This window comes from Dunckerocampus dactyliophorus, chromosome 2, assembly GCF_027744805.1.
Source record: "Dunckerocampus dactyliophorus isolate RoL2022-P2 chromosome 2, RoL_Ddac_1.1, whole genome shotgun sequence".
Classification (NCBI taxonomy): domain Eukaryota; kingdom Metazoa; phylum Chordata; class Actinopteri; order Syngnathiformes; family Syngnathidae; genus Dunckerocampus; species Dunckerocampus dactyliophorus.
This window is the reverse complement of record NC_072820.1, coordinates 18,879,153-18,898,175: the sequence shown is the minus strand read 5'-3', so window position 1 is coordinate 18,898,175 and position 19,023 is coordinate 18,879,153. Positions and strand designations below refer to the sequence as shown.

The 19,023-nt window shown below is 42.1% G+C and overlaps 2 protein-coding genes across 3 annotated transcripts; both read left to right on the top strand.

Annotated features, from left to right (window-relative positions):
• Window positions 1-5,927: 5,927 nt before the first annotated feature.
• On the top strand, window positions 5,928-9,544 carry si:dkey-154p10.3 (zinc finger imprinted 3). 2 transcript variants are annotated; one of them, XM_054767140.1, is made up of 7 exons: window positions 5,930-6,821; window positions 6,906-7,377; window positions 7,450-7,513; window positions 7,581-7,640; window positions 7,723-7,856; window positions 7,935-8,058; window positions 8,127-9,544. In XM_054767140.1, exons 1-7 carry the CDS (start codon window positions 6,315-6,317, stop codon window positions 8,344-8,346), a joined length of 1,581 nt encoding a protein of 526 aa, XP_054623115.1. In that variant the 5' UTR covers window positions 5,930-6,314; the 3' UTR covers window positions 8,347-9,544. The 2 variants fall into 2 exon arrangements, 1 of the variants encoding a protein (XP_054623115.1); XR_008569498.1 differs by having other exon boundaries at window positions 5,928-6,821; window positions 7,581-7,647; window positions 7,723-8,058; window positions 8,127-8,160.
• A 1,747-nt stretch (window positions 9,545-11,291) lies between these two features.
• LOC129177867 (protein disulfide-isomerase TMX3-like) lies at window positions 11,292-18,610 on the top strand. The gene is made up of 16 exons (XM_054769439.1): window positions 11,292-11,344; window positions 11,444-11,504; window positions 12,008-12,050; window positions 12,469-12,592; window positions 12,666-12,711; window positions 12,787-12,867; window positions 12,958-13,057; window positions 13,133-13,210; window positions 15,767-15,833; window positions 15,896-15,994; window positions 16,082-16,139; window positions 16,216-16,269; window positions 16,371-16,427; window positions 16,591-16,720; window positions 16,783-16,851; window positions 16,933-18,610. The coding sequence occupies exons 1-16, from the start codon at window positions 11,311-11,313 to the stop codon at window positions 17,119-17,121; spliced, it is 1,290 nt and encodes a 429-aa protein (XP_054625414.1). The 5' UTR covers window positions 11,292-11,310; the 3' UTR covers window positions 17,122-18,610.
• The last annotated feature ends 413 nt before the right edge of the window (window positions 18,611-19,023 follow it).

Sequence of the window (19,023 nt, the reverse complement as noted above, 5' to 3'; positions counted from 1 at the left end):
GGCACACCTAAGTGTGCGAACAGACAGAACCAACCAGAACCACGTGACACACCAAACCATATAAAAAAAGAAGGAAGACGTGCACATAAGTCCATCGTTTTCCACTTCCCAAGGCTCTTCTGTGAGTCATTATGGACTATAAGACAACAAAATATCAGGAGAATGTTGACTGGGGTGAGTCATGTCAGTCGTAATATTCCGGTATTATGTTGGCTTGTCCTCAAAGCTCACTGCTGGTCACGTGACGGCGACGGGGCAGTGGTGGGTCGGTGACATAGTTTTTGTGTCGGCTGTCTACACAAAAATGACAAGCCGGCGTTTTCAGATTTTCTCACTCTGGAAACTTAAAAAAAAATACCGTTCCAGGGCACCCAGAACACCGTTTCCGTGTGAATGAAACGATAAAATACTTTGCCGTTTTGACCTGAAAATGTTTCCGTGTGCATAGCCCCTGAATTGGATCACGGCACCTGTTTGTTTTGTTTGTCAACATGTCACCAATAATATCATGTTGCAGAAACATTTACACACACCATGACTTTCTACAGGCCGTGTAATGTATTTAAGGTAAGTGTGATATCATTATTCTTACTAATCCGACAGTAAAATACAGAGAAATGTCATACAGAGGCGCTTGCAATAATGACTTCATCCTGAAGGGGTGGTGGCGTGCGTGAGCTGGAAGGTGCTTGCTTCTGCCTGTCTGCCACTGCCCATAGAGATCCATTTTTTGACAACAGCACCAGCTGGAGAGCAGCAAGTCAAATTCAAGATTTTTTTAATGCTGAGCTGAATGATTGAATAAATTTGACGGTCAAGATGGAGGATTATATAGCCAAGCTCACCATGTCATCAGACCTTTACAAGAAAGTATCAGAACTTATTCTGGATGATAGGGTGCATGGACTTCATATACAGGTAAAAGGTAAGAATGCAAATGTTTTTTTCCTTTTTTGAAAAAATAAAATAAATGGGACAAAAAAGTATCAAACATTTTTTACCCAAAGTGAATTATTCTATTCTTTTTGTTGTTACCCTCTTAATGAGCAACCTGCATTAGCAAAAAATGCTCCAAAGAAACCTAACTGCACGTCACTGTGTATAATATCTGCATTTTTGCCTATGTATTCAGAATTTAGAGACACATTGTACATTATACAGTATGGACACAAATATTGGCACAGCTCCACTAAGTGAAACACACAGATATCTGGAGTCCTCACAGATAGAACATCTTCCTCTCTTCTGGGAAGATGTCACAAGACACAAACGAGACGAGACGAAACGATGCACGAGATTGGGTCTACAAGAATGAAACGAGACAAGATTTTAACATCACTTTTAACAAAAGTATAATGAAAAATATCAAAAAATATATGACAATATATTGCAATCTACTAATTTCCTTTCCATGTTACACTCTTATGCACTTTGTGTGTATGCTACTGACCCCGCCTCCACCCACCAAGACAAAGAGACTGCATGACTGACAAAAGGGCTCACTCCATTCATGCCGGTGTTGTATGGAACAAATGCGAACTCTCTTTCCTGCCTGTTAGGAGGTGAGATACGAGGAAAACAGATATGCATGCACATGGCAATGTATTGAAGCCGGCAAAATTATTGTGTTCATTTTCATTTATTGTGTGATGAATTCATTCATTTGTTATCGTCCCAGGCATAGTGCCCACAAGGCACCTTTTTTCTGAACGGGAAATCATGTCACGTTTTAATCTTGCGAGATGTTGTGACACAAGATCTTGTGACACCCCTACTTTCAAGAAGATTTATGTCCGTTTGTGATGTCACTGACGTTGGACCTATACTAGTTCTTTGAGAACATACTCCTCCCAGCATGCCTTTATGAACTTTGCTTTGTGCACTGGGAACAGAAAAGGGTCTTCCTCAAAGTGTTCGCACAAAGTTGGAAGCATATAATTGTCCAAAATGTTTGCTAAGATGAAGAATGAAGACACCGGGGCAACTAAAAACTCAGGTCCATCCTCTCATTGATTGATCGACTGTCCCAACACTTTTGTGCATAGTGTATGTATCAAATCCAACAGAAGATGAACGTTCTTCATCAAGATGAACATTGACAAAGTCCTAAAAAATGCATAACCCAAGCAGTAAAAGAAAGTATCACCACTGACGACGCTGTTAACTTGGAACCACTTCCGAGAGTCTGATTCAAAATGTTGAATCTCATCTGAGACATTTCAGTTGTTTTGTTGCGTGACTCAAAGGTTGACTGCACAGTTGGTTTGTGTAAGACAGGAAGTGAGAGCGTATGTTTGCACGCAATGTTTGTCTTCTCACTTTCAGTGTGGTTGATAACCGCATTTACAACTACATGTACAAAAAAGATAGCTTTATGATCTAAATAATAGATTAAATACAATAAATATACTTATATTCAGCAAGCAGGTGTGTGAAGAAGGTCATTGACCTCCTAAGATGGTCTCATGCTTGTGGACTCTGAGCCATGTCCAGATGCTGATCCATTTCTATTGCCTATATTATACAGTATGTCTATATATTCTCCTTTCCCAGGTAATAAATGACAATAATTGCAAATAAAAAGAGCGCTAAAACCACAAGACCCCAGGCAGCCAATCAGAAAGGCTGCTGAGGCCCAACCAGAAAGCAGCTGCATGGTTGGGTAGATTGGTGCAGGTACAGTACAAACTAAATTAGAAATGCAGGTTTTCTTTCCAGCCGGTCACTAAAGCAGGTGATTTTAATGATCAACACCTTCAGTTTGAGGGAAGGAGCTCATCAATTAAATCACCTGCTGCAGAAACTGGTTGGAGAGAAAACCTGCAGCGTCTCGGCCCTCCAGGGCACGAGTTTGACACATGTGCTCTAAATTGTCCATAGGTATGAATGTGAGTGTGAATGGTTGTTTGTCTATATGCGACGGTGTTGGTGCCTAAATATGTGATAATATGGTGCAGGAACTAAAATATGAGCATGTACATGTATGTGCCGCCACCACTGTGTTGCTATAAGTGCCAGAAATATGGACATACAGTATAGCAGCACATTGCTCAGGAAAGCAAACATGTGGAAGATGGGGAGGAGATCACGATTACACGTACAGTATGGCACATGTGGGGCAGGAGTTAAAGAGAAATGTGTGAATTGCGGTGGAGCACATAATGTTGGCCATAGAGACTATGATGCAAGGAAAAGGGCAGTTGAAATACAGCAAATTAGAACAGAAGGGAAAATGTTATATGCAGAGGCAGCTAAAAACGTTAAAGGAAATCAGGTGGTGAAAATAGTGGGAAAGTGTTGTAGTATTCAGGAGGACTCCCTAATTGTTAAAAAGGAACATTTCTTGTTCTTCATCGCAGCAGTGGCGGTGTAGAAGGCCAAAGTATACCCCCAGCCCAGGCCAGTTTATATCCCGGGTATAGTAGGCCTTGGCCAGTGGTTCCCAAACTTTTTACAGTCGCATACCCCTTCAGACATTTGACTTGAAGCCATGCACCCCCTACTGCTGCACACTTAAAACACATAAAGCATTTTTACATTTAATTAAATTTAAATATTAAACATGATGAATTGGTTAATTCATTTTATAGTAAGTAATTCTGGTTCCAAAATGTGTATTGTGCATGGTCAAATTTTGATGAAGTTTTACATGAGCACTGATACATAGATAACGTGAATTTCTCTTGGAGATGAATAAAGTATTTAAGTATTCGCCCTACATATCTTTTATTTCAGCCAAATATTGGGTTCCTTACCTTTTGAATAGGTTGAACTTGAGCTTCACTTTTGTCCACTTGCTATTGCTATGATTTAAATATGCATATTCATTTGATACCAAATTGAAAGGGAAAGTTGCACAAACATAATAAAGCAGTAGCCATAGTACAAAAATACACACAAGCAGGGATAAAGCCTAATTTTCAAGGGAATCTTTGGGCCAGAATATGCCCCCTATAAAATATACTTAATATTAATAACCACATACTAAAACTGAATGGCAATAACAACATTGATATATACTAACAATTTCCAGGTTAAATGCAGTGTTCACTTGTGTCCTGTAGATTTATACTCCACTGGGCCAGATTATACCTGCTGAAGTTTTAGAGTTTAACACAATCATTAATACAAATTTATGCTGAAAATATATGTTTATTTGGACAATTTGATAACAACCCACTACATACTAATAACAATAACTAAACCTAGCGCGATAGAGCTAGGTGTCTGACAATGTCAACACTAATGAAAATAGCATGATAGTGCAGTGTACCAGGAACACTAAATGTCCTGATTGAATAGTGCTTGTAGACTTTGGAATGGTTTAAATAAGTTGAGAAACGTGCCAATAGTGGAAGTTTGAAAAATGACCCATTCATTTTCAATGGGAAAAATACTGGGAATACTGGGAATACTGGGATAATACTGGGAAAATCTGGGAATTTTTCAAAATATCTGAATAGCTGAACAATTTGATGCTTGAATGGTTTGAATCGGTTAAAAATGAAGGAGGACTCAGAAGACAAAAAAACAGTGTAATAATAATAATAATTATAATATGAAAATTGGTGTAACACAATAATAATAATAAATTGATTCAAATTAGTGTAGAATTGTATAGGTGTGAATGATCAAGCATTCACACAATAAATTCATGAACTATCCAAAAAATAGGTGAAAGATACAATATATTACATTGTGATTATAATCTGGCCCAGAGGTGTATATTCTGGTTTAGGCTGTTTTATACCCGAAGGTATGAGCCCGTCCGGGCCATATTACACCCCCGGGTATATTCTGGCCTAGGCCACATTATACCCGGGTATATTTTGGTTGGGGGTTAATTTGGCCTGCTACACCTGTTCTGGTTTGAATGTCGCCCTGGCCAGAATGACGCTACGGGAGCCAGACACAGATACTACCCTGAATGAAAAGATTAAGAAGCACAAGGGAGATAGTGGACAACTGGCTATGATGTATGTGGATAGATACTGTATATTCCGATTTTCACTGATGGAGCTAAGCAACCAGAAACAGGAAAAGTATCTGTAGCATTTGCGGTGTCAGAATTTAATATCACATTTGCAGTAAGAGTACCCATATTTCAGTGTGTTTTCTGCAGAGCTTGTGGTAATTACAATGGCGTTGCAGTGGGTGGAACAAATCAAACCATTAAGAGTAATAATATGTACAGACTCACTTTCAGGCTTGGAAAATATTAAATCAAGTAACATGAATGAACGAAATGACCTTGTGTGTGAAATATTAATTAATTATGATTGTCAGAATTCAAAGTGTGGGAACTCATGCTAGATTTGTGTGGGTTCCAGCCCATGTGGGAATGGTAGGAAATGGGTTGTCAGACAAATATGCAAAGCAAGCACTAAGAACAGAAATAGTTAGTTCAGCGTAAAGTTGGCAAATCAGAGGCCAAGTCTGTAATTAGGAAAGAAATCATGAGGATATGGCAAGAGAAGTGGCGTAATATAAGTACGGTAAGTGGACTATTTTTTTTGTCAACCCTCAAATTGGTCAGGTTGGGGGCAGGTGCAGTTCCTGAGACAGTAGAACATGTTCTAATAAATTGCACTAGGTACGACAGAGAAAGAAATAATATACAGAGGAAAATCGTGGACATTGGAGAGACATTCAGCATAAAAGATAGCCTAAGTAAACAGAGCATAAGGTCAAAAAATATTTGTTAGAATTTCTAAAAGCCACCAAACTTATCAATAGAGTATAATCTATTTTTATTTGTAGAATTTAAATATATATATATATATATATTATTATACTTGTATATTATTGATATAGCCTATAAACCTTAGCGATCATTCACATCCGGAGGGTGGCGGTAGTGCAGTAACATAGTCTGCATCCGCCATTAAACCACAAAGAAGAAAAAAGGAGGCGAAACGACGTCGATTTTCATCTCTGCCCGTGGGGGCAGTAGCAGCGAGCAGACGTTTACTTGCACTTGAAGGAAGAGGAGGACGAAGAACAAGCAACTGAAGAATGTTGACGATACAACAACAACGACGGAATACCTACTCCAAAAGTTATGAAAACGTTTAATGTTTTGTAGTGAGCGGATGAAATGTTTTTAATGTCACTTCAGTTTCCGCTAGCATGTTAGCATCAGTACAACAAAGTCACCTCTCCTCTTAGCATGCTAACATTAGCACCGTTGTAGCTTGGTTACTTTTGTTGACATCACGTGACATTTTCTTCTTTTTAAATTAACTACTGGGTTTGACCTCCATCCTGAATTCGTTTCTCTTGTCGAGCTTTCATAAAAGACGTCAGACAGAAGGATGTCACCCTACAGGGTCAAAGCTCACGACGTCCAGCCAACACCACAGACCGCACCATCTGCGGAAGATGATGACGTCACCACTTTGAGCTGGAAGCAACGTTACCGTGACATCAGCCCCGTAACGCTGCAGCTAGGGGGCGGGGCCGTGAGTGCCAGTCTGTACTGTGACCTCATTGATGGCCTCCGCGGCCTGGCGGAATCTTTCCTGGTGGAGATTTACCGCTGTAAGCTTTGCCAGTTCACCTGTGAAATGAAGACCACCATCAGCAGCCACCTGCTGCTCAGACACCATCCCCCCTCCCTCACCTCGCTCGCCTGTATGAACGGGGCTGAGGAGGCGAGGCTTCAGCAAGCATCGTTGACCTATCCGCTTGACCTGGCAGAGTCCAAACAGAGCGAGGAGGAGGAGGACTTCCTGCTCTACAACATGCTGGACAACATGAGCCCGCCCACCTGTGATGTCATCAGCACTGAGGGGGAGCTGCAGGTTGCTCACAACTGTGAGGTGACACGCACGCACACAACCACATGCGCATGCACACACACGTCGTGTGATGTCAGTTAACTAAGTGGACATGTCTTTCTGCAGGTCAGCCCTCTCTTTGAAGAGGACGAATCCATCTTCCCTCTTAAGAGGACGTCTGGGGAACACCCTCGTTCCACCGACCCCCCAGCCACTCAGGAGGAAATGGCGCAGTCTGCCCACCTCATGACGCTCGGTCTGTGTCGCATCACCGCTACACGGACGCCTTTGCCTCCCGTTCCCATCCAACGGCGTCCGGTTGATGACTTAGACCAGCTGCCATGGAAGGATGCCCGGAAAGACGTCAAGAGACGCCATCTGTCGTGTTCTCTCTGTCTTGTGAAGCTGCCGTCCAGGCGGCTGTTGGACGCACACGTCAAGTGTCACCAGTCATCAAGCGCCATCACGTGCTGCATAAAGACAGCTGATAGGTGGACGGAGCTGAAGCCTGATTGGAGAAAGCGCCACAGGAGGAGGGAGGAGGAGAAAAAAGAGGATTGTTCAAATGTGAAAGCACTTCCTGAAGATGATAACGCAGGTAAAAAAATCTCTTGGAAAATTGGAATTGACCAGTGATCAATAAATACTGATATGTACATGTCTTCTGCAGATGAAAGGAAATGTTTGATTGGACCATCTGACAGCAGGAAGAAGAAGGGGACACACATAGAGCGGTGATGATTGACAGCTCAATGACATCGTCACCGTGACTTACTGACTTGTTTTGACTTGTCGTTACAGTGACTCATCAGCGACACCAAAAGAAGAGTCATCAGGTTTCATCTGCTCACTCTGTCAGAGGTCACAGGTCACTTCAATACCCACAATCTCCCACCTCACTTCTGATGTGGACCAATCAGAAAAGTTGTTGTTTCCTTCACAGGAAGTTCTCCAGCAAAGTGACACTGCAGCGCCACCTGGGGGTCCACAGTGGAGACAAACCTTTTTCATGTCCTCAGTGTTCTTACAGGAGCAGGCTGAAGGACTCCCTGCTGCAACACATGAGAACACATACAGGTCACACGCATGCAGGCACACGCACACACCAAGTTGACATGAGCGGTTGACATTGATGCAGTGTGTGTGCGCGCGCAGGTGAGAAACCCTACAAGTGTGTTCAGTGTCCGTACGCCTCCATTGATCGCAGTTCTCTGCTGCGACACTCGAGAACTCACAGCCAAGAAAAACCTTACAGGTGTCAACACTGTGACTACCGCAGGTAACACACATACACACACAAACACCCAAACACACTTTGTCCCAACAGGTTGTTTTTTTAATTGTCAGTATCCAGAAGAAAAGTTTGGATCTTCATGCTCGGCGCCATCACACCGGAGAGATGTTTCCATGCCAACAGTGTGAGTACTCCAGTCCTGACCGCCAGCTGTTGCTGCGACACACACGCAGACGCCACGCTCCCTCCCAGAGAACCTCCTCAAAAGCTACAACTCAGTCCTGTTGGACAACAAAGATGGAATTATCTCATAAAAAATATAAGAAGTCATAACACTTTAAATATGTTACAGTGTGTTCTATACAGCTTTGTGCTTGACTTGAACTCATTAAGTCCCTAAGTGATGTGTGGGAAGCATTTTGGACTATTGTCATGTGACAGTCATGTCATATATGTTTAGTTTCTTATATTTATTATTTTATGTTTTGTTACAGTACATGTTTTGACTGTCACCTGCAGTCTATTTTTACTTTTTAATAGAGATGCTCGATATTGGCTTTCTTACTGATATCTGATATACCAATATTGTACAGCACATCATTTTTGCTACTGATAGCAACCGATACCCGTATTGGCAACAGCTCTTGCCTCAAACGACTGTATTGTCAGGTCACATTTCATGTGATGAATAAACATACTACACTTCTTTTACTTTTACTGGATACATTTACTGGAAAAATAAGACTAGTGCAATATGTCCAAAAGGTACCAAAAGTGTGACTTAGCGTGATATAGCAAGCAAAATTGAAAGGTATTTTCAACCAATTTGCATATTAAAATAAAGTATCACTTTAGCCCTCTGGGGTCTCAAGGATTTTTAGTCCTTGCAGGCAATTTTTTGCTCCTTTTTTGCTCACAACTTTAGTTGTTACACTATCGCATGAGTTTTCCTAAGATGTTTTTTTTTTCATGAAAAAATACATCCATCTTCTATGCCGCTTATCCTCACCATCCCAGCTGACTTCGGGCGAGAGGCGGGATACACTCTGGACTGGTCACCAGCCATTCGCAGGGCACATATAGACAAACAACCATTCACACTCACATTCATACCTATGGACAATTTATAGAGTCAGCAAATAACCTAACATGCAAGGTTTTTAGAATGTGGGAGGTAACTGGAGTAACCCCATGCACACACGTGGAGAACATGCAAACTCCACACACAGATACCCAACGGAGAGTCGAACCCAGATCTGTCAGATTTCATGAAAAATCAAATTTTAAATTTGTTCCTAGGTCAACCAGACGCACAGGCCAATTTCCCACCCTTTCAGGTTCCTAGAGGACAAAAAAAGTCCACTCCCAAAAACTGGTATAAAAACATAAAAGATTGTTTTGTTTTGTTTTTTGCTTAGATCTCTTAGTCAGCTTGAGTTCAAATAAAAAATACCAAATGTAAATATTTTTATTTTAACCCTCTGAATGCCCATTTCATGGAGATTATTAATAAAGTATCTATTTGATTCAATTATGTCACTGGTTTGCTTACAAAATAGTTACTTTCCATATAATAAATGTGAGGGGGCTCGGACTTAACTATATACTGTATAAGGTTAGTAGTAAAATTGATTTGTGATTTTTTTTTTTTTTTTTTTACAGTGTCACATTCCAAATTTCCTACCCTTTCGGATCCCTAAAGGATAAAAAGTCCCATTGACTTCCAAGCACCCTTTTTTAACTCATTGTAATAAGACAGTATGAAGATGCTTTTTCTAATTTCACGGTTTCATTTTGTTGAAAACTCGTCCAATTTGTCATATTTACTGTTTAGAACCGATTGGATAATTTTGACATTGTAAGTCTGCAGAATTTAGCACACAATATAAATGATCCTGGAAAATCTTCAAGATTACCGTAAACACTTTTAATATACAACTTATTTGTTCCTGTAATGCACACAGAACAATGAACAACTTCATGCTGTCACCTTTCTTCTGCACTGTTTACATGAGGCGTCTGAGCGCATTACGTAAATCTCAGTGTTTGGCGCTAACGTAGTCAAGCTGTTTTACATTTTTATTAACATACCCCCCGACGGCAATCTTCTTACCCCTAGCGGTATGCATAACCCACTTTGGGAACCTAGGGCTTATTATTGTTAGTTAGGTTTGCAACGTGTACACGTTTTGTTGGAGTTTGGTCAAACTACGTGCAAAACTACATGCAAAATGCGTTTGGTTTATAGGTAGGAAATCAAGCAGCTGCAAGTTCCACCATTTTGTATTTATGTCATCGTATTTGTGACACACTTTTGCATGTCAGAAATTGGTGATGTGCAAACGACCTTTAATTGACATCAAATCATGTTTTACATACAACAGGCCTGAAGAAAATGCATCCATCCTCCCTGGGGTTGGCGGGTATGCTGGAGACTATCAACACACACAGGGGACAGACCAACAGTCAATTGCAGGGCACATATAGACAAACAACCATTCATACCTATGGACAATTTAGAGTCGCCAATTAACCTAACATGCATGTTTTTTGGAATGTGGGAGAAAGTCGGTGTACCTGGGGGAAACCCACGCATGCACAGGGAGAACAGAACATGCAAACTCTGCACAGAGATGCCCAACAGAGATTTGAATCCTGACTGTGTGGCCAACACGCTAACCGCTAGGCCATCATGCCGCCTGTCTGAAAATATTCAACACTATTACCGCTGTTTATTCAATATATTTGCAATATATTTTTTATTTGGTTATAGCTGCAAATCACTGAACGTTGGAGAGACTGTGTCTCTCAACTGGCCTGGGAACGCCTCGGGATCCGCCGAGAGGAGCTGTTTTCCCTTAGTTTCAGTTAATTATTTGGTCTTTAACAAAATAATTAAAAATGTGTCAATATTTGTGGGTGTGTGTAAGCGGTCAAAATCTAAAAATACACAGCACAGACAGAAGATATGTCATGACAGTGAGGATAAAAGCAAATCATTGTTTGTCACAGAACAGGACTTTGCCTGTCATGCACCGTCTTGACTGACTATTCCCGATTCCCCCCTCCAGCCCATGAGTCCTTGATTGAAACACTTTCGTAAAATAAATGTGACACCAGCAGAGCGCATCTATTTCATTGAAAACATGTTTTCAAACACCTATGTCAATTATTGTAAGACTTTTTGTAGCGTTATTTGTGTTTATGTCAATAAAGTTTAAGGCCTTTGAACACAATGTGGTAATCTGCTCAGATTACAAGCGTGCAGATTACTTGCACACTCTTAATCTGCTCAACATGTCTGACTGGCGGAAGACACTTGTGGTCTCAGGTACGTTAACCTGCTTTGTCATGGAAAGAAAAAAATCCAACATTTATTTTTTACATTTATAAGAGATCAATAGTGTTCCTGATGTTTGTTGCGTGGTAGCGGTGCTGCTGTGTGCGTCCTTCACCTCGGTTTGGACCTTTGTCGAGGAGATTGATGACTCGTGAGTACAATTTAGTTCTGCTCACGTGTCAGTGTTTAGTGTGTTTGGATCATACATTAAAAAATTACATAGTTCAACAGAGTTTATTTAATCCTAACCTTGTTGACTAATCAACAAGAACTTTGATGACATCATATGACTGAAACACTTTTTGTGTTATGTTACATTTTGTATACATTTGCAGGCCCGTAACCAGAAATTTTTTGGGGGGGTGCAAAAATCACAGTGAATGGACCTTTTGGACGGAACCGCGGGGGGGGGGCAGACCGTACTTCCCAACGTATTCTGAATACGTGACGTCCGTGATGAGGCGCAGAGATAGTCCCTACGCCGTACGGGATGTGATAAAATATAGTTGCTAATTGTAATTATAAAATATAACGAGTGCGAACCCCCCCGAACCCCCCCCTGGTTATGGGCCTGATTTGTATTGAGTTTGTTATTGCATTCTGTATACCTTCGGTTTGGTTTTGTTTGCATTGATTACTTTTAATGTCCAATAGGTTGGTGGAGACACGTGGAGACAACGACATTTGGCTCATTAAAGTACGTTGATCAGTCATGAACGTTTTACCACTGATGGGTGGACGCCTGTCTCTCTCAATCTCTCAAGGCGAGATTTAATTTGGGGCCACCCTCCATTGCCAATTTACATATGCTCACAAAATAAATCTAACTGCATTTTATAGTTGTCTTTAATTTGCAAGACAAGGTGTCGCCCAATTTTCTTCATGTAAAAAAATATATGGGTGAATTTTTTTTCAATTTTTTGGCAACCCCTGGAGGCCACGGTGCCCGTAGCATTTGCCTACATTGCCTAATGGGCCATCCGGCTCTGTGTGGTGCTAAACAATGCTAATTGTCATCAATGCTTAATGTATGAGGTGACCACAAGGTGGTACTGTTGTGTACAGAGGCACTGACATCTGATCACCTTTTGACCCTGTCTCTTGGGTTTGTGCAGTTTTACGCCCCCTGGTGTTCCTTCTGCAAACAGTTGGATCCCGTGTGGCATCAGGTTGGATCGGAGTTGAAGAGCGTCGGCTCTCTGGTCAACGTTGGCAAATGTGACGCGACTGCTAACATGGGTGAGATTACCATCCTACATAGCAAAGAAGCTAACATCTCCATGTTCACACATCTCTTTCACATCTCACAAAGCTTTAGCCAAAGAGTTCAAAGTGCGAGGTTATCCTGCCATCTTCATGTGAGTCCAGTGCACAGGCCAATCAGCATCCAAGACTCAGCAATTATGTCATCATGTCATCTTCTGCCTTTTCAGGTGGAAGAAAAATGTCAAATACAATTATTTAGGACCCAGAACCAAAGATGGAATTATGGATTTTGCTGACCGTGTTAGTGGGTAAATCAGCGCCCTCCGCAACGCTAACATGTCAATGTGTAATCGTGTCAAATGTGGAAGTAATTGTGTGATCATGTTGTTGTTAATCAGTCCGCTGATTCGACCCTTGACCAGTGTGCAGCTCTTTCAACATGCTTTGAGTCGTCATGACGTTATGTTTGTTTATATTGGGGCATCTTCGCCACTCAAGGTAAACACACACGGACACGCACACACACACGCACACGCACACACACACTAACCACATTGACGTGTGTGTTTGCAGGGTGTTTACTCCGCTGCTGCTCAAGATCTCATTGCTTCTACTTTTTTCTTCTCTGCCAGCAGAGACATCGTGCCCAAGGTCCAAACACAACAAAAAAAAAAGAATACATTCTATACAATTTATAATTGCATACAATTAGAAGAATTTATTGTATAGAATTTAGACATTGTATAGGATGAGTAACTTGTATAGAAATAATAAATTGTATAGAATGAATGATTATATATTGTGTAGAAATAATATAAAATTACATAGAATTAATAAGAACATATTATATAGAAATAATAACATATAGAATATATAGAACGTATAGAATTAATAAGAGTAAAATGTATAGATGGGGCCCGGCAAGGCCCAGCCCGAAGAAGTGACACGGGATCTCCCCCCCTGTAGACCTACCACCTGGGGGGGGCAAGCATAAGGTTCCGGTGCAATGCGTTGTGGGTGGCGGTTTGGGTTGTGGAACCAAACTCCTTGAGAGGGGCTGGACCTTGTTCTACTCTGGAGTTGCTAGAGGGGAGAGGCGGCGAGCTGGTGTGGGCTCATTAATAGCCCCCCGGCTTGGTGCCTCCACGTTGGAGTCCTCCCCAGTGAACGAGAGGGCTATTTCCCTACGCCTTCGGGTTGGGGAAAGGGTTCAGAGTACCCAGCCTTCATGAAGTGTATCAGAGGGGTGCTGGAGAGCACCCCAGCTGGTAAGTTCATAGTACTACTGGGAGACTTTAACGGCCATGTGAGCAATGACAGTGTGACCTGCAGGGGTGTGACTGGGAGGAACGACCTCCCCGATCTGAACTCGTGTAGTGTGATGTTATTGGACTTCTGTGCGAACCACAGTTTGTCCATAACAAACACCATGTTTGAATATAAGGATGTCCTCAAGTGCACCCTAGGCCGCAGGTCTATGATCGACTTTATTGTAGTATCATCAGACCTGCGTTTGCATGTTCTGAGAATAGTACCTCTGGATTGGCAGATCTGGGTGGTGGTCCCCATTGTCAAGAAGGGTGACTGGAGGGTGTGGTCCAACTAAAAGGGGGATCACACTCAGCCTCCCTGGGAAAGTCTATTCCAGGATGCTGGAGAGAAGGGTAGTCGAACCTCGGCTGCAGGAGGTGCAATGTGGTGTTCGTCCTGGTCGTGGAACACTGGACCAGCTCTACACCCTTGCAAGGGTACTGGAGGGTACATGGGAGTTTGTCCAACCGGTCTATATGTGCTTTGAGGACTTGGAAAAGGCATTTGACCGTGTCCCTTGCGGTGTCCTGGGGGGGTGCTCTGGGAGTACGGGATTGATGGCATGCTACTACATGCATTCGGTCCTTGTACAACCGGAGTAGGAGCCTGGTTGGCATTGCCAGCAGTAAATCAAGCCTGTTTCCGGTGAACGTTGGCTTCGGCCAAAGCTGTCCTTTGTCACCAATTCTGTTAATAATTTTAATTGACAGAATTTGTAGGCGCAGCCAAGGCATTGAGGGAGTCCATTTCAAGGGCATTAGGATCTCATCTCTGCTATTTGCAGGCGATGTGGTCCTGATGGCCTCATCGGGCTGTGACCTTCAGTGTTTACTGGGGTGGTTTGCAGCTGAGTGTGAAACTTCTGGGTTGAGACTCAGCGCCTCCAAATCCGAGGCCATGGTTATCAATCAGAAAAGGGTGGATTGCACCCTCCGGGTTGGGAATGAGGTCCAACCCCAGGTGGAGGAGTTCAAGTATCTCGGGGTCTTGTTCGCAAGCGAGGGAAGGTTGGAGTGTGAGGTCGACCAGACCATCAAGGTGAAGAGAGAGCTGAGCCGGAAGGCAAAGCTCTCAGTTTACCAGTCAATCTATCTTCCCACCATCACCTATGGTCATGAGCTTTGGGTCGTGACCGAAAGAACGAGTTTGCGGATACAAGCGGCTGAAATGAGTTTCTTTTGTAGGGTGGCTGGACTCACCCTAAGAGATAGGGTGAGGAGCTTGGTCATCCTGGGGGGCTCAGAGTGGAGCCGCTGCTCCTTCACATCGAGAGGAGCCAGATGAGGTGGCTCAGGCATCTTGTCTGGATGCCTGCTGGACGCCTCCCTAGTGAGGTGTTCCAGGCATGACCAGCCGGGAGAAGGCCCCGGTGCAGACCTAGGACACGCGAGAGGGATTATGTCTCACAGCTGGCCTGGTAACGCCTTGGTGCCCTCCCGGTGGAACTGGAAGAGGTGGCTGGAGACCGGGAAGTCTGGATTTCCCCACTGAGACTGCTGCCCCCGCGACCCGGGCCCGGATAAGCGGAAAAAAATGAATGGAAGGATGAAAATGTATAGAATTAATAAGAATAAATTGTGTAGAAATTAGAATAAATTGAATAGAAAAAGTAAGAATGAATTGTACAGCATGAATAAGCATAAATTGTGTAGAAAGAAGAATCAATTGCACAGAAACAATAAAAATCAATTGTATAGAAACAATAACAATGAATTGTATAGACGTAATAATACATTGTGTAGAAATAAGAATAAACTATATAGAAACAATAACAAAAAATTGTGTCGAGATCAGAATAAATTGTGTAGAAAAATTAAGAAAAATATATAGAATTATAGTAATAAGAACAAATTGATTTCTGTTATGAAATCTTTTGATATGACTGATATCTTCCAGACCGTGTCACTACCTTCCCTTCCTGCTGTGGTCGTGTTTAAAGATGGAACCTACTTCACATTCAATGGTAGGAGTCAACACCTCACTTTTCACCTTTGGCCCCATCTCAACATGTCCAGTGTGTTTCAGAGGTCAGTGACGGTGAGCTAAAGGCATGGATCAACAAAGAGCGCTTCCCGAACTACATGAAGGTGGACAGCTACACACTGTATGCCATGGGAGAGTCAGGTGACCTGGTGACACAGCAACGTCACTCATTCACACACACACAGGCACACACACACACTGACATCTTTGTGCTTCCTCTTGCTGCAGATAAACTCGTACTGTTGGCCCTGCTGGAGGAGGCCAATGTGGGCCAACAAAGTCTCAGGTTTGACCTCTGCCAAAGACTTCCTGTCTCTCTGACCTCTGTGTGACCTCACTTTATGGCTATGTCACATGTTCAGGTGCAAAAGTATTGTACAGAAAGTGGCAGAAGAATACAAAGAAATATACAGCAGGTCAGGAAGTCAACAGGCAGAATAAAAATTCTCAAATCCACTTTGCAAGTGTGTGTGCACGCGTATGAGGCCATGTCATGTTTTTGTTCTCATTCTTCCAGAAATGTTCACTTTGGCTTCATGGAGGGGAATGAATACATCAATGGACTCATCATGGGGTGACCAAGCACACACACACCACGCACACACACACACACACACACACACACATCGGTGAACGTCATAGGGTTGTGACACGTGCGTATGTAGTCGATGAGGAAGGTGATTTGTTTGTGTGTTGTTGATGAGGATGGTTACTTAATTGTGTGTGTGTGTTGTTAGCGAGCTGCGTCTTCCCACCATCGTCATGTTGAACCTATCCACTGACAGCTACTTCCTGCCGCTAACATCAGTGGACACAGAGCGTCACCTGGTGGACTTTATGGACCAGGTTCTGGATGGCAGCATCCAGGTGAGACCTGAAGCAGAAAAAAAGCGTACTTGGTTGCGAGACTTTTTCTTTTTGTGTTTTAGAGTCAGGGAGGAAACGGAGTCACTCAGCGAATCAGACGCTTCATTTACGAAACCAAAGTCACACTTGTGGTACTTCCCGTCACCACTTTCTGTTTGAGTCTCATTGTCCTTGTGCCCTCATGGTTGTCTTCTCTGTGTGCCCCGTTGAAGCCACTCTTCATTGAGGCTCCGCTGCTCGGTTTCTTTCTGCTCTGCTTCCCACTCGGCCTGATTGGATTCTTGTGCATGCTCTGCTGGAAGATCCGGTCTGGCCGAGGAGACAATGACGATGATGATGGCGAGGAGCTTGTGGCGCAGTCATGGTGTCGTAGAAAAGTATCAAACAAGAAATCTGACTGACCGGCAACAGCAGAACCTCAGAATAACTCGACAATTGACTCCACCCGGAAGCAAACGGTGAATTCATTCCTTCATACAGTGGTGTGAAAAAGTGTTTTCCCCCTCCCTGTTTGTCATTTAAATGTTTAAAATTTAAATATCAATCAATGACAAAACAAATGAACACAAAATGCAGTTTTTAAATGATATTTTTTATTACTAAGGGAGAAAAAACAAACAAACCTACATGGCCCTGTGTGAAAAAGTGATTGCCCCTAAACCTAACAACTGGTTGGGACCCCCTTAGCAGCAACAACTGCAATCAAGCGTTTGCTATAACTTGCAATGAATCTCTTACAGCGCTGTGGAGAAATTTTGGCCCACTCATCTTTGCAGAATTGTTGTAATTCAGCCACATTGGAGGGTTTTCGTGCATGAACCGCCTTTTTAAGGTCATGCCACAGCATCTCAGTAGGATTTAGGACAGGACTTTGACAAGGCCACTCCAAAGTCTTCATTTTGTTGTTCTTTAGCCATTCAGGGGTGGACTTGCTGGTGTGTTTTGGATCATTGTCCTGCTGTGGAACCTAAGTTAATTTCATCTTGAGGCCGGACATTCTCCTACAAGAATTTTTGGTAGCAAAATTCATGGTTATTTATGGTTCCATTTATCACAGCAAGTCTTCCAGGTCCTGAAGCGGCAAAACAGCCCCAGACCATCACAATATGGAGTCATGATCACTGACCTTAACTGAGGCAAGTGGGGCCTGGAGCTGTTTGGATTTTGTTGTGGGGTCTTTCATCACCTTTTGGATGAGTTGTCGCTGCACTCTTGGGGTAATTTTGGTTGGCCGGCCACTCCTGCGAAGGTTCACCACTGTTCCACTGTTCTTCTAAACTTTAATATTATCTGATCATGCAACAAGATATTCCTAGCATTTTTGTTATCAAAAATAAATACTTTATTATCAGCTTGTCACCTTGATTTCTTGTTTCAAAGCAAGTTATCCTTTAAAAAAAAAAAACAAAAACAAAACCATAATCATCAAATGCATGGGCAATTGTGTAATAATATCATGTGGTGATTATACATTTCTATTCATATATCAGGTTTATCACGGTTAATTTGTTCCAGACCTGACCGTGAGAAGTGAATGGAATATTCTTGTAGTATGAGCATAGAAAACCTGTTTACAACTTTCTAAATACAATTTTTTACCATTATTAGAGCCCTCTAGACATGAAATAACACCCCTATAGTCATTTTTGCAGTGATATCACCCAATATAGTAGATATAATCAGAAAATAAGTCATTTAAGAGATAATTAAGACGTGTGTTTCAATAAATGTCTTCCTGACGTGTGGACAGGATTCACAGTTGAGCTTTAGCTGGAGTACAGCCACAACAGTAGCCTGTGTTATTATTATGATGATGATGACTATTATTATTATGTTGTTGTTGTTGTGCTGTGAGATAACTAATTATAAAATAAAAGCCTGTGTTGGTGATGAAGTCTGGTGTGTGTTACTTGTGACACCTAGCGGCCAGTGTAAACCACAGTTCATTAAAGTGCATGACACCGAAAAAGTTGGAAAAAAACAAGAACAAAATTAAAGCACTCACTTAAAAAAACATTTTTGTCATACTGCTGTCATAGATAAATAACTATGAAACAGGAGTGAAATGAAGTGATATTGACTCGCCATCCCCCCAGCGAATATGTTTTACTGGCAGTGATATCCACAACAATCACCCAGAGAAACAAATTAGCTTATAGCCATATTTGTGGGAGTCTCTCACAATATACTTTAAGTCTTGTCCAATGTCCTGTTTATTTACCTGTTTAACAACTAATGTTTTAAATTTATAACATTTTTATGACACATACATGTCTTTGTTTTTGGGGAACTTAAAAAATTAC

Bases quoted from the DNA above. Each gene is read 5' to 3' on its own strand.
- LOC129177867 (XM_054769439.1), top strand. From the start codon at position 11,311: ATGTCTGACTGGCGGAAGACACTTGTGGTCTCAG. The intron at 15,834-15,895 runs GTAGGAGTCAAC...AGTGTGTTTCAG, and splicing joins AACCTACTTCACATTCAATG to AGGTCAGTGACGGTGAGCTA. The intron at 16,270-16,370 runs GTCAGGAAGTCA...TCATTCTTCCAG, and splicing joins TACAAAGAAATATACAGCAG to AAATGTTCACTTTGGCTTCA.
- si:dkey-154p10.3 (XM_054767140.1), top strand. From the start codon at position 6,315: ATGTCACCCTACAGGGTCAAAGCTCACGACGTCCAGCCAACACCACAG. The intron at 6,822-6,905 runs GTGACACGCACG...GTCTTTCTGCAG, and splicing joins AGGTTGCTCACAACTGTGAG to GTCAGCCCTCTCTTTGAAGA. The intron at 7,514-7,580 runs GTGATGATTGAC...TTGTCGTTACAG, and splicing joins AAGGGGACACACATAGAGCG to TGACTCATCAGCGACACCAA.